At 61.7% G+C, this 20,587-nt stretch overlaps 1 protein-coding gene across 1 annotated transcript in view; it reads right to left on the reverse strand.

The window, feature by feature from the left end:
* Window positions 1–20,587, reverse strand: part of SND1 (staphylococcal nuclease and tudor domain containing 1) — a 475,599-nt gene that overhangs the window by 108,270 nt on the left and 346,742 nt on the right. Inside the window, exon 16 of the mRNA XM_045027292.1 lies at window positions 10,304–10,413. Within this exon, the coding sequence (XP_044883227.1) occupies window positions 10,304–10,413 (110 nt within the window). The remainder of the gene's footprint in view (window positions 1–10,303; window positions 10,414–20,587) is intronic.

Here is a 20,587-nt window from a genome sequence, read left to right on the forward strand (position 1 = left end):
AGAATCGGAGCTGGCGGGGTCCTGCCCCCTGCTCCCAGGGAGCGATCTACAGCTCACCCATTCGCAGGATCCAGCCCACCGCCTTGGAAGGGGTTTGCACCGACCAGCGCAGCAGCCAGCGGCTGCTCTATCGGGGGGAACCTGCCTCTTCCCCTTGTGTGGCAGAGCTTCCAGCTCTCACTGCTGCCCCAGTAACCACCAGCTCGTACCCCCTCCCACGTGGTCAGCCTGCCGGCTCCTCAGCCCCTCGGGGACAGCACCCGCCTCCGACCGGGCCGGGCAGAGGCTTGGACGTGCAGATCAAGTGCTGGGCCCAGTGCGGTTACACAGGAGCGGATGCAATTCTGTGCTCAGCTAGCCGTGAAAGCAATGAGCCAAGGGAGAGCCGGGCGCACTGCAGATCGGAGCTGCACACAGGTAGCAGGAACCAGCACACGCTCTCGGCCCTTCCAGCCCCGGGGCTGTGCGCACACCTCCGGATCGGACACGGGCTGGCATGGGGCTCAGGCACACGGCTACACCCTAGACACGTCTGTCCATCCGGGGGATACCAGAGGCCCTTTGGACCTTCCAGTAATGGGCCATGTTGCTGCTGCCAGCCCACCGGGGGGTGACTGTTACTAGGACCCAGCCGGTGCCATCGGGAGGGGGACCCGCTGTGCCAGGTGCTGCACAGAAACCCGGCCCCTTTCCCCTGCAGTCGTGTCACGCGGGGGAGAGGAGATCCCGGGGGTTCTCCTGCAGGTTCCTCCCAGGCACAGCGCGTGACGCAGCAATGTCAGGACAAGTAACATGAATTATGAGCATGACAGTCGCGCCGGGGGCCCCACATGCTGGGTGCTGCTCGCAGGCCGTTGCTGCCCAAAGAACACATGGAGCTGATGTTCTATTCCACGGTGACCTTCCCCTCCTCCCCACTAGTCCGCGGAGACCGAATTCTGCCCACTCCAAACGCTACGTTCCAGGACGTCATGCAGGGTCACCGGCCGGGTTCCACCCCAGAGGTGGCTGAAGAAATCCCTGTGCCTACCAATGGAGAGCCAGGAGAGACGGATACAAGCTCATCACATGCTCGTTAGAGGCAGCTCATTGTCACCTTGTTAGTAACAGCCTGCTAACCCCCCCGGCCCCCAAAGAAGCTAATCACTGAACTCCGGCGCGTGCTAGAAAACAGCTTTCCTGGTTCAGTCTGCGAAGTGAACAAAGCAGGGCACTACTGGGAGAAGAGGTCTTGGAGCACCGGCTATTTATAGCAAGCTAGTGCAAACATCAGCCAAGGCGAGCACCTCCCCACTCTGCTAACGGTAAAGCCTTTCCTCGAACAGCTGCTCTGCTCCTGTCCACATGCACGCAGGCTCCTGCAGCACGATTCACGGGAGTGCAGCGCGCGGGCTGGCACCCGCCACTCCACACAAGGGAGCTGCAAAGGGTGTCTCAAACCAGCGATAGGAGCTGAAATGGCAAACGCGAGGGCTCCTGCGTTGGCTAAGCCCCAGCACGGGGAGCGTGCAGGCGTGTGTGCATGGAGCACGTGCCAAACACGAAGCAGAAGGTATGGACTGCGCCCAGGGATGTGGAAAGGAGATTTAGCACCACCACCAATGCGATGGGGTAGACGCAGCCCGCGCTGGAGAGAGGCACAGAGAACAGAAATGGTGTTTTATCTTGACAATCATTCAGAGAGAGGAGGGTGGGGAAACATCTTTCCTCTCCACTGAAAGGCTGAATCACAGCGTAATGACAAAACGGACCAACACTCTGGTGCAACACACAAGTTCCAATCAGGGACGTTGCACGAGTTAGTGAATTTTAATATCAAGAGATTTTAATGGGCTCTCATTAAGAGCAGGGGGAGGCAAAGACGGGAGACAGGTTCTGTGACAAATTCCTTCAAACGCTCTGTGCGCTTCAAAGCCTCCCGTAAGCAACTGGCACCGCCAGCAGACAAGCGCTTATCAACTCCCTCCAGGGCCGCCTTCCCTCCCGCCTCCCGGGAACCTAGCTTCAGCAAAGCAGCCCTCCGTGCAGCTAGACGCTTTAACAGTCACACCTAGGCTAGGAGATGGAGCAAACCCTTGGCATTTCCAGCCCGGGGCTAACCCCCGGCTCTCAGCTGCGGCTCCCTCCCAGCTGATGATGGCTCACTAGCCGGAGAGCAGACGTATGGAAGGTGCTGGGTGGAGAAATAGCAAACATCTGATCTTCCAAAATCCAACTGCAATTTCTCACCTCTCCCTCTCCAGGCCCACCCCCCGCCCCAAATCCGAGGGGAAATCCCCACACATGCACCCAAGCAGAGATCTCGGAGGACGTTTAGAGGGTTTGTAAAGAAAGAAAGTCATGGACATTTTCCTGTAGGGAAGGGAGAGAAGCCCCTTCTGCGGGGTGACGTGTGTAATCAGAGCCAGCTGGGGCTAGCCAAGGCCAGGGAAACGCCATACACTCTGCGAGTCACAAGCTCTCAGACAGAGCCCCCGAGAGGCCCTCCCCTCGCCCCGTCTGCGCCTTAGCGAAGGTGCCGTTTCTGGCTCCGCGTCAGCCATGCATCCCTACGCAACCCCTGGCTCCTAGAAGAGCCGCACAATCGCCGGGAAAGATTCGGATCCATTTTCAGCTGGGCAGCCTGGCCTATCTTCTCTAGGCTGAGAGCCCACAACTGCACCCAGCCCCCTGTACTGCTTCCTTGGGGTTCTGCACCCCTGTGAGCACCTGCTTGGCTCTGCGCTGGGAGGCTCGTGTGAACCCCACCCGCAGCGGGGCCAACACAAAAACAGCTCCTGCTCCTCAAGCGTGGGTCTCCTGCCAGCGGTGCCACAGCAATGCCAGCTCTCCCTCCCTTGGCATCGAGAGGCACACCCAGAGCACGGGGGCATAACCGGGCTGCACCAATGGGCAAACCATGCCAGAGGCAGGCTTCCCAATGGCTGCTTTACCAGGGGCTGGCTTGCCACCTTGCACTTCCCAAAGTCCCCGGCCTTCCTGTCCTCACGGAGCCCAAGATCTAAGTGGGTGCCCTGAGTGTGCCTGGCAGATGGGCATCAGGATCCCAGCCCCAGAACCGCCACCACGTGCCAACCCACCCCCAAAGGTTCCTCGTCTCTGCCGGCTCAGTGAACCCAAAGGGCCAGCCCCCCCATTCCTGTCTTACAGCCGAGTCCTTGTTCCACTTGGCACCCTGGTCAAGGCGCTGCCTTAGTCACTGGCCTACGAGTCAGCCGCACACAGCTGCAAGCGTGACATCTCCAGCCCTTCGCAGGACGCCCTCCCTGCAATGCAAGTGCTACAGAAAGCATCTGTCCTAGCCACACCCACTGCCCCAGCACCCCGACCGATCCAGAGCACGGCAGGGCAGGGCGGCCAAGGGCCAAAACAGGCTTTTACTGATTAGTTTTAATTGCAGTAGAACCTCATTAATTCGCACTAACGACCGGGAGACCAATGGTGAGTAATTGGATTTTCTGAGTGAGCCAATCGGCAGATACCCACACACAAGGCAAGGACGGAGCATCACTGAGCGCGCTGCGTCTGACCGGTGTAGCTCCAATGATTTGTACCCACCCTGTCCCAGCTAACAGGTGCTGTATGTTTTGGGAGCGAGTGAGTGTTGCGGGAGGAGGGGACGGATGGATGGTGGTCCTGGCGGGATCAGCAAAGTGCCCAGCGGCACAGCTCTGCTATCTGCTGCAGCAGGCACTGGACAAAATCCACCTACGTTCCCAGGAGACCGACTCCAACCCACAGTTCAGCTGTCCACTCCCGGACTGCCTGTTCTCCCTGCTTCAGAGCAGGGCCGGACCGGGGGAAGCAATCCCCAAGGTGGAGCACGCCCAGGCCTGCGGGACACCACAGCTGCTCTTCTCACGGTGCCTTTCACACGCTGGGTACCGAGCGCGGCTTGGATCCCGGGCCAGGAGGCGACACCCAGCCCTGCACATCAGCTTGCTGCCTTTGCTCCTGTGACAGCACATCGAGCGGAGTCTCAGCTCCCCGTCCATGCAGAACCCAGCACTGCGTCTCGTCACTCCAGCTCACCGCATCCCTCTGCGTCAGGCTGCCACTGACGCCCTCCGGCTGCTCTGGGAGCCTTTCGCTGGAACGTGCCCTTTGAGCCTGGTGTTCCCAGGCCAGGGCCACGCTTTCCCTTCCGCGCCGGGTGCCTGCGCTCGCAGGAGGCGCTTTGGGGAGGGTGGCTTGGCCCCCCCGACAAGCTGCGCCGCGCACAAAGGCGCCCGGTCACGGCCCGACCGTACCTCGTTCGGCCAGGGGGTCTGCGCCCTCCGCTGATCATTTCCACCCCCAGGCTTGGCACGGAAATAAAGCTTTTCGCCGACTGCGTGCCAGGAGGGTGGGGCAGTGGGCAGGGCTCTAGCCTAGGACTTGGGAAACCTGAGTTCAAGTCCCTCCTCTGGCACAGACTGCCTGTGTGACCCTGGGCCTGGCGTGCCTCAGTTCCCAACTGCTAACAGCCCAAGGATAATAGCACAGGGTGTTGGGAGGGCAGATGCATTCAAAGACTGTACAGCGCCCGCCCCACCGCCACGGGCGGGGTACAGCGCCCGCCCCACCGCCACCGGCGGGGTACAGCGCCCGCCCCACCGCCACCGGCGGGGTACAGCGCCCGCCCCACCGCCACCGGCGGGGTACAGCGCCCGCCCCACCGCCACCGGCGGGGTACAGCGCCCGCCCCACCGCCACCGCCACCGGCGGGGTACAGCGCCCGCCCCACCGCCACCGCCACGGTACAGCGCCCGCCCCACCGCCACCGCCACGGTACAGCGCCCGCCCCACCGCCACCGCCACGGGCGGGGTACAGCGCCCGCCCCAACGCCACGGGCGGGGTACAGCACTCGCCCCACCGCCACCGCCACGGGCGGGGTACAGCGCCCGCCCCAACGCCACCGCCACGGGCGGGGTACAGCGCCCGCCCCACCGCCACCGCCACGGGCGGGGTACAGCGCCCGCCCCACCGCCACCGCCACGGGCGGGGTACAGCGCTTCAATACTACAGCGACGGGTGGGGGACAGATACCTACCCACCCTTTTTGTTGTACCTATTTCGTGGGCTCTAGCCCTGCAGTGTGGTAGCTCATTCAAAGCAGGGACAGCATCTATTTACTAGTGGCTTACCCGCTTCACCCTGCAGTCCCGTCGGCACTCCCGGGCTGGCTGGTTCTCGTGAAACGTTCGCCTGCCCACCGCTTTTAAGGCCTGAAGAGACCCCTGCGAGAACTCGGTTCTAGCCTAACCTCCCACGTAGCCGGGCCAGAGAACTCCAGCCAGGCACCAAACCCAGCAGGTCGATGGCTGAGCTAACAGCGCCCTGGAAAGAGACAGACACCTGAGCGGAACATCACGAGCCCCCCACGTCCCGGGCCAGTTCTTCCAGCACCTCCTCTTCTCACCTCAAATCTCTACAGCCTGAAAGCGACGGGCAGCAGGGAGCTGGTCTGGCTGGCTGCTTGGCCCCACAGGCCTTCACCTCCCTACAGTTCTCTCTCTAGAGCCCGAGAGCCCCAAGTGACGGATCTTCCATTGGGGACTATTCCAGAGGCAAAACATGCACCTCCCGGCAGTCTTTCCTCACAGCCCTTCCTCAACTTCACCTCCTAACTCCACCGACAACCTCAAGTTAAGTCCGCTCCTTTCCTTGGCGTGTCCACCCTTAGGTAACCCAAGCTCCCAGCTCCCTGGCTGAAGGATCTGGGGACACTCAGCAGCCAGGGCGGCTCCCACAGAAATGAAAGCTGGCCAAGGACATGCTCACCGCTCCTACAGCCCCGGCAAAGCTGCCTGCACAGCCAAAGCGCGGCTCAGTTTCCCAGTGCTATGATGCTAGTTGCTCTTGAAATTGCAATGGAAGAGCAGAGCGCTTCTCTCTGAAATAGCCCGTAACTGCACAGCAGATGAATAAACAAACCCGGCTATCGCACGGCAACAGGACCTTCTCTGGGTGGCACTTGTAGCAATGGATTGAGCTACTGAGATTGGATGGCTGTTTAGCGCTGCCCAACGGGAAGGGCATTTCTGCCACAGGCGTGTAACTCACCAGTGGGGACAGCCCCACGGGATGGGGCCAAGCACAGCTTACCCCAGTGCCAGCACAAAGCAGGAGCCCACGTGAGGTCAGTTAGTGATTTTCAGGGTGAAATCTCTGCTTGGGGTAGGGTGGGGTTTTAGGGGTTGTGCTCATTGCCTTGCTTTGGGGAGGCTTGTGGTAGAAGGGGGCTAGATGGACCGCGGGTCTGATCCGCTCTGGGAGTTCTTACAACCCTAACTCCTTTCTCAGGGGACGTCCCCTCCAGTTCACTGCCACCCCGGCGTGGCCTGCCCAGACAAAGGCAGCTTGTTCAATCCCGCAGGACGGCGGGGAGCGCCCCATCTCATTCCTGTCTGGGGCTGATCAAACCTGGCACCAGAATCACCATCTCCGCGGGGTGGCAGTAATTGCATGCGTGGGTGGGAGCAGGAGACGAGAGCTGTGTGTAGCGATCAGAGACTCACACACCGACTTGGATTTGAATTGCTGGTTTCCTGGACAGGGAAGGGCAGAGGTGGGGGAGGGGAACCCACGCAGCTTGCCCAGCTTCTGCGCGACCCCAGAGAAGGCTCCGGCGCCAGACTGCAGTGCCCCACGGAGCCCAGGAAACTCTGCTCGCTGCAAGTCTCAAGTCATTACTGTGCATTAGAAAGATCGCGGAAGTGGCAGCTCTGCTGAATGCAAACGCAGCAGGGTTGTGCCGGGACAGGAGAGACTTCAGAAACTCGCCAAATGGAGACGTTTCCTTCGGAAAGGGAGCCGGGAAATGCAGAGTAACCTGACAGTGAATGATGGCTGGTAATGTCAGCTTCTCAACGCGGGCTGGCTTGATGCAGCGGCCGCGTAGAACGAATTTAAGGGGAATTGGGTTGACAGTTCTCGAGATAACCAGTTCTTAAGTCAATTTAAACCGAACGGGTGGGAGTTAGAATACAGGGCAATGATGCAAAATTGATACATACATTTTCCTTGTCTGAAGCGTGGATCCCTTGGAGGGGAATGTGCCGGATGAATAAAACAGAGCGCGAGCGTCAGAGGGGCACATAGCACAGCAGTGCGCCGTCCACACCAGGACGCACCGCCAGCGAGATCCACGCACGTGGCAGTACCGCCTGGCCTGCAACACACGCTGCCCTCTGCCTCCAGCTGCGTGGGAGCTATTCCCCACCCAGAATGGATCAGCTCATCTTTGAAAGAGCCCCCTGCTCCCCTGCCCAAGGGCCAACTCCCAGCCCCACTCCAAACACTGCAGTCGCCTCTGCAGGGTTCACCCAGGGATCCCCACGGCTTGGGAAGGAGCTGCCGAGGTGAAGGAGAACGAGGGTGGGAGGGCTTCTTCCTGGTGTTTTGTGGTGCTAAAGGTCTGATGAAAAGGTCAGTGGGAATTCACGAGTGAGTCGCAGGCAGCAGCGGAAGCCTGCTGGAAACGCCCCGGTACGCGGAGGTGCCCGAGCTCAAAGCAAAGAGCTCTCCTCTCAAAGAGAAAAGGGAAGGTGGCTCGGAGCCGGCTCCGGCAGCCCGACAGTCAGGCGGGCGGGGGGCACACTGGGCATCCCCACTGGCCACAAAGGGAAAGTGCTGCTAGCCCTGCAGGTCACTGTCCCGGCCCCAGCCAATGCCTGTCTGAGCAAGAGGAGAGCCGGCACGCAGGAGCGGGGGAGCTGGGCTGGCTGTTCTCGCTCTGCGGCCGGGCTGGGATTAGTACTATGGTAACTGTGCCCAGCTGCAGGAGTCAGCCCGAGCGCTTTCAGCTAAACGCCGGCCAGACCCGACCCCGATTCACCTCCTGCAGAAATGCAGAGTTCAACACCTGGTCCCTGGCCAGGACACCCCCAAGGGACTGCCCCCAGCTCGCACGGAGTGTGGGGGAGTCCGGCCCTGCACCCCTCTTCCTGGGACTCACAGTGACCTCAGCCAGCCAGCAAAACAGAAGGTTTATTGGACAATAGGAGCACAGGCTACAGCAGAGCTTGTAGGCGCAGCCAGGACCCCTCAATTGGGTCCTTCTGGGGGTTCAGGGAGCTTAGATCCCAGCTTGGGATTCCCTGCGCTGCACCCTCCAGCCCCAAACCGAAACTGACCCAACCCTCTCCAGCCGGCTCCCTGCCTTTGTCCAGCTTCCCGGGCCAAGGTGCTGACCCCCCTCCCCCCGCCTGGCTCAGGTCCTGTCCATCCCCCACACAGACAGTTCCGACTCCATCCCAGCACCCCACCCCGAGAGGCTGCCCCCTGCACATACAGACACCCCCCATTCTCACACACTTCCAGTTCGAGCCCTCGATCTTTCCCAGGAATGGGTTCCCAGTGCTTTAACCAGCACCCAGTGCCTTCCAGTTTCACCCAGCGGCACAGCCACCCTTGGGTGCACGTCAGCCCCCGGAGCTCTCAGCTGCAAGCTTGCTTGGCCTACCCACAACGAGTCTAAGGCCAGAAGGGACCACCGTGATCACTAGGCTGAGCTCTTGCACATCGCTGGCCACAGAACCTCGCCCGGCCACTCCCGTGACAGACCCCGAACCTCTGGCTGAGTTGCAACATCCTCAAATCATGGTTTAAAGACGTCAGGTGACAGAGAATCCCCCACTGACACCAGTTTAAACCTGCCCGGGCCCCAGGCTGCAGGGGAAGGTGACATACGCCAGCAGTATTTCTCCGGACGCTGCGCTTAGTCTGTGGTATCCTGGGTCTGTTCCCTGGGGCCGCCCCCCAGCCTGCCGTGCTCGCACTGCGGCACACGGCGTTACAGGACCGTACCCATGTAGGGTGACCTTGCTGCCCCAGGCAATCCTGGTGCAATCTCTGTGCCCAGGGCTAGCCGCGCCGTGCCAGCCAGGAGCCTGGGAGGAGCGGGGCAGCTGCAGGGGCACAGATCCCGGTTAGCTCTGGAGTCGCACAGAGGGAGTGTTCCTGGCGTGTGCCCCCGCCCCATGGAGCAGGCCGGGAATCGCTCTGCTCTGCCATCCCCCCAGGGAGCAGGAGCGGGGGCCTGTTACTGCGAGCACTGAGTGACTTGCAGTCCAGCCTCGGGGGAAGACTCGCACCCTCCCAACAGCGCAGGAGCCGCTTCTTGGGGGGGGGGGGGGGGACGCTCCCAAAGACCCGCAGGACCAGGGCTGCCATGCCGGGCCCACAGGGGGACCTCGAGCTGGGAGCCAGCACTGCTCAGCTGAGGCAGGGCCAGGCTCCTCTGATGGAGCCGCTTACTACACCCCTTCCAGGTCCCGTCCAGCCTGGGCCCTAGGGCATTCGCAGCACACGCTGGCAGGAGCCACCCCGGCACCGCGGCGGCTCGGCAGGGCCTGGGGAAGCCCAGGCACTGGGGGCCGGTGAGTCTCTCCCCCGGGCACCTCCTCAAGGCTTCCGTCAAGCCCAAGAGAGAAGAGCAGCCGGCTCTGCCGTGGCCTCCCGCACCCAGCCGGCAGCAGGCGGGCGAGGCGTGGGGCTCTGCGGGGAGCAGGCGCAGACCGGAGGCAGCGCACAAGAGCCTGGCTTGCCTTTAACTCTGGGGCTGCTCCCCCACGTCAGCTGGTGGCCCCCTGCCCACGCTGCACACCTGATGTCCCGGGGCCGGCTCCGACCCCAGCAAAGCCCTGAGACTCAGAGCTCGGAACAAGGTCCAAGACCAGGTACCACAGGAGTCGGGGTTCAGTGGGGCTCGTCTACCCTTCCAGCCCAGCTCCCCCGGCGGCTCAGCAGAGCTCCGAGCAGTCAGGGGTTCCAACCGGCGACTGCTGCTCCTCTCCCGGAGGGGGCAAAGGGCACAGCCCCACCCCCACAGACCCTTCCAATGCCAAAGGCTCCTCCCTCTGCTTGAAAACTAAACCAAGGCTTCCGGTGAGGCCATTACATCATAAACCAACTTCTCCAGCGAGAGCAGCGAATCCCGGCCTCGGAGAGGCGACTCCAGAGCACACGCCAGTGCGGGCGCCAATCCAAACCGAACAACGCTCCAAGGAACCGGCCCCGTGCGGCTCAGCGGGGCGTCACCACCTCGGGGCTCTGCTGAACACAACCGCGATGCCTCAGCGCAGCGAGCCACTCGACCCGCTCAGCAAGCCCCAGCCAGAGCCCGGGGTGCCCATGGAGCAGCCAACGCGCTGCGGCACTGTTTGTGGGGAGGCAGCGGCCGAACAGGGGAGCAGGAGCACTCCCTACCGACCGGGAACCAGGGCCACCGCCCTCTGCCACCACCTATTCCAAGGCGGAGCCTCAAAGCCAGCCACGGCGGCCACCGCGTGCATGGGGAGGTGCGGGCACATGTCCTACCTCACGCTGCAGCACCAGCTCCTTGGTGAAGACGGTGGCTTCTTCGCTGAAGGGCTCTCCCTCCTGGACCAGGCCGGGAAGGTTTCGTGCTCCGCGGGGACACTCGATACCTGAGCAGGGCGATAAACACATCTTGGTGAGGAGATGAGCCCCCAAGGGTGCGGGGGCAGGTGTCACGGATGTGAGGGAGGGGCTGGCGGCTGCAGCCCAGAACTGCCCAGGTCTCTGCCTCACCAGAGCCGAGGGGATCGCATGCAGCCACCTCTCCTCTGGGGTAGCATCCAGCACCTCAGACCGGGGGCGGGAGGGGTAAAGAACAGTCCCCCCCCCACTTCCCCATGATAGGCACTGCAGTCTGGGACTCAGGAGACCTACGGTCTACCCTGGCTCCACGACCTGCTGGGTGACCTTGGGCAAGTCACAGCCTGCCCCGTGCCTCAGTTTCCCCTCCCCCTTTTAGTCCAACTGCCCAAGGCTATCACTCCCCTCCTGGACAGAGCACAGAGCCACAGCTATATCTACCAACCCACAACGAAGCCTGCTAGCCAGGGCCTGCCCTGGGCTCGGCCAAGGCAAACGAGCCCCAGGTCCCCACTTCTGCAGTGCAAACCCGCTCCCCCAGTAAGGCAGACTCGCCTGCCGTGGGGGAGGGGTTCTCGCGGTGCTGAACCAGGCCCCTCAGCTTCACCGGCTGGCAAGTTACCTGGACAGACATGACAGCCCCCGATTTCCAAGCTCCAGCCCACTGGGCATGAGACTCACTGGCTGCTGCAGGGAGGCTGGCACAGGAGTTTCCATCTCCATGCCTGGCCTGGAGACCTCACTCTACAAAGCCACCCAGGGCAGTGGCTCAAGAGGGAGCCTTGCAGGCCCCGGCAACGTGAGCCCTGGCTAGCTGCCAGCAGAGCCTCGGGATGGGCACAGAACGTCTGCACTGCCCTACACGTTCAATCACTGGGCGCCTGACCCAAAGCGCACCGAGCCAACGGGCGTCTCCAGCGACTTCAGGGGACCCCTGAGCAGGCCAAAGGGCCTGGGATACCCGCGGGGCTCAAGGACAGGGATGGTGCCCAGACACTATGGTGACCCCACAGGAGCAGACAGCCAAGCCTGGGGAGGGGGGGGCTAGGCTGGCAGAAGGCATCGCCCATGTCCCCCCAGCAGAGAGGAGAGGGTGGGCAGAGGAGAGTGCTCTGCCAGGAGCCAGGTGCCCCGGGAAAGCAGAATGAGCACGAATTAATCTCTGAGCCTGGGGTGGGGGGGAGGGGAGTCTAAAGAAGGTATCACAACTTCTGCGGGGATGATCAGGGTGATCGTCAAGTGAAAGGCAGCTGTGCAGACAGCCTGAGCCGGACGCGAGGAACGTTCCATTACCAGCGCGCGCGAGAGAGAGAGAACCCCCCCGCCTTGCAAGGCGAGTGCTGGATTTCCTCTGCAGCTTGCAAGCTGAATGCTGATCAGCTCAGGCCCAGGCCAGGAAGGGAAGTAATTTAAAAGTCGGGTGAAATCTGCGAAGGGGGCGGAGGGAGGGGGGGGCTTCCACTCAACCCAGGAGCCCATTTCTGCAAAACAATTTTAAAAAGTAATAAAAGCTGGAAAAGCAAGCGCCAGGCCGGCCCCTGAAATAAATGTCCAGTGACGGGGAATGTGCCGGCAGCTGGAGAACAAGGGGACCACAGTGCATAAAGATACTTTATTACAGCCACCGCCGCATCTGTCAAAAGGCTCATTCAGCGAGCGTGTGCGCGCTCTGCGAAATGTCAGCGCGGCTTCGCCGGCAGCGGGGAGCGCCCAGAGCTGCCTGCCCAAGCCGGCTCTGCTCCTCTGACGCCCAGCAACAGCCGGGATAGCCACATGGCCCACCGAGGGTCGCTCGCTATGCTGGAGACCGGGGAGAGAGACCTCCAGAACACACCCTCCATGCCAGCCAATGCCTGCACACCGGGAGCGACGGTGAGCGGGACGGGGACGCCCAGGGATTCAGGGTCAGAGACCCTCGCCCCGTGCCACCTGCACCGGAGCTCTGCTTGGGCCCCGTCTAACCTTAGAATCTATTCCATACACGCAGGGGTCTCCTGCTTCACCCACTCCATCCAGCCTGCCCCCCTGCAAAGCCCAACCACCCGGCCCAGCGAACCCCTTAACTCTCTTGTGAGCCAGCTGGATGCACGTCACCAGGCTGGGGCGATCCTGCTGCTGACGGGACACAGAGCGCAGGTGGAGGCGGGGACCGCGGTGCTCCAGCGGGAAGGGAAGGGGATTTCCTCTGCCAGGGAGCAGCACAGGCACTGCAACCGGCTGCCAGCGAATCCAGCTCCTGGGCTGGGGAGGCAGGACCTTGCTCCTTGGTTTAGTGCCTCAACTGCCGTGCCAGGGAGAGGGAAACCTCTGCCCTGGGTGAAACTGCTGGGCCGCAAAGTGATCCCCACTATACATGGGAGATGCCTGCTCAGGCCAGCACAGCTCATCCCAGCCCAGCTTCCGGCGCCGGGCCAGGTCTGCAGCGTCCCACAGCGCCCGGCCCAGCTTCCGCCCCCGGGCCGGGTCTGCAGCGTCCCACAGCGCCCGGCCCAGCTTCCGCCCCCGGGCCGGGTCTGCAGCGTCCCACAGCGCCCGGCCCAGCTCATCCCGGCCCAGCTTCCGCCCCCGGGCTGGGTCGGCAGCGTCCCACAGCGCCCGGCCCAGCTCATCCCGGCCCCGGGCCGGGTCGGCAGCGTCCCACAGCGCACGGCCCAGCTCATCCCGGCCCAGCTTCCTCCCCCGGGCCGGGTCGGCAGCGTCCCACCGCGCACGGCCCAGCTCATCCCGGCCCAGCTTCCTCCCCCGGGCCGGGTCGGCAGCGTCCCACCGCGCCCGGCCCAGCTCATCCCGGCCCAGCTTCCGGCCCCGGGCCGGGTCTGCAGCGTCCCACCGCGCCCGGCCCAGCTCATCCCGGCCCAGCTTCCGCCCCCGGGCCGGGTCTGCAGCGTCCCACAGCGCCCGGCCCAGCTCATCCCGGCCCAGCTTCCGGCCCCGGGCCGGGTCTGCTGCATCCCACAGCGCCCGGCCCATCCCAGCCCAGCTTCCGGCCCCGGGCCGGGTCTGCAGCGTCCCACAGCGCCCGGCCCAGCTTCCGGCCCCGGGCCGGGTCTGCTGCATCCCACAGCGCCCGGCCCATGCCAGCCCAGATTCCGGCCCCGGGCCGGGTCTGCAGCGTCCCACAGCGCCCGGCCCAGCTTCCGCCCCTGGGCCAGGTCAGCAGGGTCCCACAGTGCCCAGCACAGCGGGGTTCCAGGCCCAGCCGGCTGCTGCTGACTCCTCCCCGAGCCCAGCGCAAGGGGCTGGAGTCACCCCAGTGCTGGAGCATTCCCGCTGCAGCCCAGGCCCTGCCTGGCACTCCCCCTGCTCTGGAGCATGCCCCAGGACAGCCAGTTCGGGGGTGCTCCCCTTCACACGCAGGCCCCACCCTGCTCCTGGCACCTGAACAGACTTGAAAGAAAAACAAGGCACCAGGGCCCCTGAGCCATAAGCAGTTGCAGCTGCACTTTGCCTTTCTGTAGCGCCTTACTCAGAATCTCCAGGTGTATCGAACGACTAAGCAGGAGCAACCCCTGCAAGGATTTCCAGGTGGGGAAACTGAGGCGCACAGAGGCGGCCAACATTCCAAACCTGGCTGCCTACACTTCGCCACCTCAATAAGCAGCCCGATTTTCTGAGGCGCTGCCCCATTGATGCCAAGAGGAGTGGTGGGTGCTCAGACGACTTCCGGCTGCCTACTGTCACGGAGTCACCGGGCCGGGCGATGCTCTGGAACTGCTCCCCACCAAGCCAGGCAGGACTTTGGGGAGCCTCCTCTCCCTCGGATCAGACTGGCTCCAGGGCAAGAAGCTCACACGACTTCACCTCCTGGGTCTCTCCTTGGAGCATTCAGCCTCCTCTGCCCCTCCGTGCGCTTCCCCCAGCGAGTCCGCCCCAGTGGGGTCCTGGGGAAGCCACAGGGTCCTGCACCCCCACTTCGCAGTCAGACGTGACTCTCAGCCAGCCAGTAACACAGAGGTTTATTCCATGACAGGAACATGGTCTAAAACAGAGCTTGTAGGTACAGCGAACCGGACCCCTCGGCCGGGTCCATTCTGGGGGGCAGTGAGCCAGACCCCCACGTCTGCACTTCACTCCTCGTCCCCAGCCAGCTCCAGACTCCCAAAACCCCTTCAGCCCCACCTTCTTTCCTGGGCCAGGAGGTCACCTGACCTCTTTGTTCTCCCCCACCTTTAGCATCCTCTTGCAGAGGGGAAGGGCCTGGCCATTAGTTGCCAGGAGACAGAGTGCCAGGCATTTAGGTGCACTGGCCCCTTCCTCTGCAGCAAATCACACCCCCTGATCCACCACCTAGATACTTAAGAACTGCAGAGGGGACACTGAGGCCCCAACACAGTATTCAGAGCAAACATTAAGAACATTCCCAGTTCGTCACACCTACCCCTCGGCAGTCAAGACCCCGAGCCCGCACAGACTTTGGCCTGCGGCCTGGGGAGCAGTTACACTGACCCGCGTGCAGAGTTCTGGAGGAACAGAAATCGTTGCAGGCGCAGGGCCCAATTTGAAAATGCTGCCCATACACGCAGCCCAAGGTCACCGAGCGTGGCAGCCACAGCTCAGGCAGGACTTGGACACACGATCGCCTGCGCCCGGCTCTAAAGACAGAGGTGCGGCAGGAGCCCTCCCGGGAGGCAAAGCACAAAACCTTGCCCAGAAGCCAGCTCAACATCTGAAGGGAGCTCCTGCTGGAGGTACAGACGCTACCCCAAGCCAGTTTAATAAGCGTGCCTAATTTTGGGTTGTGCTTATTACCTTTAATAGCTGCCTTTGCTGATAACTCCAGCTGGGCACTGCCTGATAAGCAAGTATTAATTCTGCCATGTCATTACAGACACAGGAGCAGTCAAGTGCTAGTCTTCCTCCACCCCCCAATCGGGCAAGTCATTACTAAAAATCAAAGGGCTAAAAGCTGCCCCAGTCGCACTCCCGCGCCAAGCGGCGAGGGGGATTTCGAATGGAGATGCTGACAGCAAGAGGCAGCGCCCCACGCTTTAGCTCTCAGCCAAGCGAGCGGAAGAGCCAGAGATGCTATGCGAGAATGCACCATGCTCCCAGTTTTCGGGATCTTCCTTCTGACAGTCACACTGGCACCAGCCCTCAGCCGCATTACGGTCACACAGCCTCAGTCACTCAGCTGGCCTGTCTGCAGTGGATTTACCCACACATGGCTAGCGAGGGATGGACGTTACCATGAAGAGGGAGGTTGATGCAACAATGTACTGATAATAACCTCCCTAAAATGTACAGGGCTACTGACCCACGGAGACTAAATCACTTTAGGAAGGAGAGTAACACACACAGCACAGCACTCATCACTGCAATGCGGCCACCTCTGGGGTGCAGCTGACTGACAGTCCACAGCAACACTAACCAACAGATTAGGGCAGGAAGGGAAAACCTAACAATGCAACTGAAGCTGCAAGGGGTTATCACAGAGTCCCCGGGCGCTGCTCTGGAACTGCTCCCTACGAAGCCAGGCAGGACACTGGGGAGCCTCCTCTCTCTGAGCAGCCTGTCTGCAGGGCAAGCAGCTCACACGGCTTCACCTTCCTGGGCCTGACCTCAGAGTATTCAGCATCCCCTTCTACTCCACAGCGAGTCCGCCCAGGCGGGTCTTGGGCAAGCCACAGGGTCCTGTGTGATGAAGTGGGACTGGTTTTAATGTTCCCTCTGAATACTGTGGGGGGGGGGGGGCGGCTCAGCTCGGGCGGACCCTCCGTCGCCTGGCAACTAATGGCCGGGCCCTCCCCCCCCTGCAAGGGGATGCTAAAGGTGAACAAAGATCAGGTGACCTCCTGGCCCAGGAAAGGAACAAAGCCCAGAGAGGAGGGGCTGGTGGGGGTTGGGCAGTTTTTGGAACCTGGCTGGAAGATGGAGGGGAGCCCTGAGGAGGCTTGGGCCTCCCAGCGGGGCTGAGATGGACCTAACAAAGGGGGGTCCTGTTTGTACCGGCAAGACCTGTTTTAGCCCATGTTCCTGCCATTTAAATAAACCTCTGTGTTACTGGCTGGCTGAGAGTCACGTCTGACTGCGCAGTGGGGGGGCAGGACCCGGTGGCTCCCCCAGGACCCCGCCTGGGCGGACTTGCTGTGGGAAGCACACGGAGGGGCACATGCTGAATGCTACGTGTGAGCTTCCTGCCCTAAAGACAGGCTGCTCCAAGGGAGAGGCGGCTCCCGAAAGTCCTGCCTGGCTTTGTGGGGAGCAGTTCCAGAGCAGCGCCCGGGGACTCCGTGACATCCTGCACCCCCACTTCGCAGTCAGACGTGACTCTCAGCCAGCCAGTAAAACAGAAGTTTATTCGATGACAGGAGCACGGTCTAAACCAGAGCTTGTAGGTACAGCGAACGGGACCCCTCTGCCAGGTCCATTCTGGAGGGGTTAGGGAGCCCAGAGCCCAGAATCTCCATTTCCACAACTGTTTTTAGGCACCAAGTTTGTCTGGCACTTGCTTTCCTCCAGCCGCCGCGTGGAAAGAGCAGAGCTGACAGGGACTGGGAATGCAGCAGCCGCTGGGCGGGGCCGGCTCTTGCGTTTGAACCGGGGAAGCTGCGCTCAGCTCCCTTTGAAGAGAGGAAGCGTGCGGGCCTCTTCTGACGGGCCTTTGTGCTGCGCTGACAGGCCAGGGCTGGCTCTCCCAGCTTTGAATGCTGAAGCTTTTGTACCCAGCAGGAGGAGGAGATTTCCTTGCGCAGGCAGGAATATGGGAACCCGCTTTGGCAAATCTCTGCTTTCCCCACTGCCTGGCACGCTCCCTCCTCCCCCGGAACGGACACGGCCCCACCTCCGCTGGCCAGGCAGAACCCTGGCCTGGCAATCGGGGGCAGCGGGGCTCACTGGGGAGAGAACCTAGGAAACCAGCGTTCTAGGCCTGGCTCGGACATCAAATCACTACGTGACCCTGGCCAAGTCCGGGCCTCCCTCTGTGCCTCAGTTTCCCCCCTGTAAATGGGGATAGCGATGCTGGCCTTCCACTGGAAAGCGCTTTGAAAGTGCCCAGTCCTTTCCGGCCATCGAGGGGTTAAGTAGCTCACTGCTAGCTCCCTTGCTGGGAAAGGGGCACCAGGCGTGCCAGTGAGCGGGTGCCGGACCTGCTCGCTCCTGAAGGGGAGGAGCTCGCGGCCGGTGAGCAAAGGAACTGTCAGGATAACCATGAGGATCAAGGCGATCAGCCAGCCACTGGCCATCCTGGGCTCCGAATCAGCGAGGGTCTGAGGATGGGAGAGGAGCGGCACAGAAGAGCCCCGGTCTGAGTCAGATTAACCGTGGGGCGCGCACATATAACGCAGGGCCTCTCACGGAGCTCGAGGCTCATTGTGCCGGGCGTGCCGCTTACGCATAACAAGCGGATCCCTGCCTTGGTGAACAAGGCAGATGGGGTGGGAGCGGACAGGGTCCCCCAGCAGCCAGAGCTGGGGCTAGAACACAGGTGTCCTGAGTCCTCCTCCCGTCCCTATCCCCTGGGCCACACTGCTGGTCACGCAGTCTCTTGCCTGCCACGTGTTACCAGAGGAAAGCTGGACTCTGGAACAGCAGGGAGAAGGTAGGTTTCCAAATACGACCGCAAAGAAGCCAGCGATTCTATGGGCCAGGCACACCCCGGGAGGCTGCTCTGCGGCGCGGGAGCTGCAGAGGAGAAGGCTCTTGCACCAGCAGCAGTGGGATTGCCTGGTGGGACACAGAGGAGGCTGCTGCTAATCGAGCACAGAGCAGGCCCATCAGAGCAAGTCCACAGAAAGCTTTAAGCGCACGGAGGATCGCTGCAGGGGTCCCATCTGTGCCTAAAGCAGGGGGCAGATGCAGATCCGGGCAGGCCCGAGGCAGGGCATTTCAGCTGAGGGCGAGCTCTGCAATGAGGCAACAGCGGCAGCAGACAGAGGCGGCTTATCCTAGCCGGATTCTTTCCCTGCCCTCGGCGCTGGGGTAGCTGCGAGCCTCCCACTCGTGCAGTGATGACGCGAGGCCCATTCTCTCCGTCGGGGGATGCTGGGGATGCAGGGAGGGGCCTGGTCTTAAGTCTCATTATTTGTCCCCACTGCTCTGGACTCTCACTGGGAGGGCAGGCTGGGGCATCGGGCTGGGCAGTAGGGGCAGGTGTGGAGGTCTGGGCTGCTCCTGGGGCAGGGGAGGGTTTGTTCCCCAGTCGGGTTGGCTCCCAAGCGAGCGCCGGCTCGGTCACAGACAAGCTCTGCCCTTGCAGCAGGCCGCCCCGCTGTGCCGCCGACCGCAGTCCCTGTCCCACAGCATCATGCCATCGGGGGTAGCTTGAGCCAGACTCTGAGCCCTGCCAAAGGACAGTGCAGACACTGAAAACGGGTCAGAGCCTCCTTTCCCCACCAGGTTTCCTATTGTATCCCAGCCGGCCCCGTTTCCGGCTAGCCAGAGCGGCCGGCCCCTGGGCCAGCCTAGCCCGTTTGAAGGCACTGCCTCCCTAATGCCAGGGATGACGGGACAGAGCCGTGCGCTCCTGAGGCCACTTGCCACCAGCCCAGGAGAAGGCCAGCGAGGAAGAGCAGCAGGTCCACGTTCGGTTTCCCATGCCTCCAGGGTGGGCTTTTTCCGTTCGGCTGCACAAGAGCGTGACCCGTCCAAGCCGGGCTGATTGGGCTCAGGCCTCCACATAACCTCTCCCTGGTGGTGATTTAAAAGCCGCAACGCCCCAGCTGATGAATGCCGTCCTTCCCTGCATGTCGAATGCCAGGAGTGCGGCCATAAACCATCCGCACAGGCTGGGCATGTCTGGCGTGACAGGGTGTCTCGTTTCCAGGACAGCTGTTCATCTTCAGCTTTGCTGTAAGCACTGGTTGCAATAATGTCACTGTCAACATCCAGCACGAGGGGGAAGAGAGGGCGAGAGCCAGGCGCAGAGTGAGGGACGGGAACTGCCAAGTTCTAATCCTGCCCGTGCCCCACTGAGACATCCGGAGCAAGGTCAGTTCATCTCTCCGGTCTCGCGCACAGCAGGGACAATGCTGACCTCGCCAAGCAGCTCGGGAGGACTGGTCAGTCCTTGCCATGAGTGAGCATTAGCTCTGCTTTCACCTTCCAGAAGAACAGCCGTCCTGGGTCAGACCAAAGGTCCATCCAGCCCAGTATCCTGTCTGCTGACAGTGGCCAGTGCCAGGTGCCCCAGAGGGAATGATCAAATGATCCTTTCCCTGTCGCTCATTCCCAGCTTCTGGCAAACAGAGCCTAGAGACACCATCCCTGCCCATCCTGGCTAATCGCCATTGATGGACCTGTCCTCTATGAACGTATCTAGTTCTTTTTTGAACCCTGTTATAGTCTTGGCCTTCACAACATCCTTTGGCGAGGAGTTCCACCGGTTCACTGTGCGTTGTGTGAAGAAATACTGCCTTTTGTTCATCTTAAACCTGCTGCCTATTCATTTCATTGGGTGACCCCCTAGTTCTTGTGTTATGAGGAGGAGTAAATAACACTGCCTTGTTTATTTTCTCCACACCACTCATGATATTATAGACCTTGATCATATCCCCCCTTAGTCTCTTTTCCAAGCTGAAAAGTCCCAGTCTTATTAATCTCTCCTCATACGGAAGCTGTCCCAGAGCCCTAAGCATTTCTGTTGCCCTTTTCTGAACCTTTTCCAATTCCAATACAACTTCCGAGTGCGTAAGTGTCACCCCACTACCAGTAACATGGCAACTCGTACCACACCCCCGGCCCTGAGACGGCGGCAGCACTCGCCCGTTCTAAGGAAATGGCTCAGATCCTCACGGGAGGGGGGAGGGGGTAGTCTGGCAGCCAGGGCCCAAGGCTGGGACTTGGGAGCCCTAAGGCCAATTGTCACGGAGTGTGGGGGAGTCCGGCCCTGCACCCCTCTTCCTGGGACTCTCAGCCAGCCAGTAAAACAGAAGGTTTATTGGACAACAGGAACACAGGATACAGCAGAGCTCGTGTTCAGAGCCAGGACCCCTCAATCTGGCCTTTCTGGGGGTTCAGGGTGTCTGGATCCCAGCATAGGTTCCCCTGTAAACTCGCCACCCAGCTCCCAAACCGAAAACTGACCCAACCCTCTCCACTCAGCTCCTTTCCTTTGTCTAGCTCCCCGGGCAGAGGTGTCGATCTCCCCTCCCCCAGGCCTAGCTCATGTTACAGGCTGAATACCTGTCCCTCACCTATCTCGACAGCCCCTACTCCACCACACCAATTCCCTGCTCTGCCACAGGTTCCTTTGTGTGACCTTTG

Source organism: Mauremys mutica, chromosome 1 (assembly GCF_020497125.1).
Source record: "Mauremys mutica isolate MM-2020 ecotype Southern chromosome 1, ASM2049712v1, whole genome shotgun sequence".
Lineage (NCBI taxonomy): Eukaryota > Metazoa > Chordata > Testudines > Geoemydidae > Mauremys > Mauremys mutica.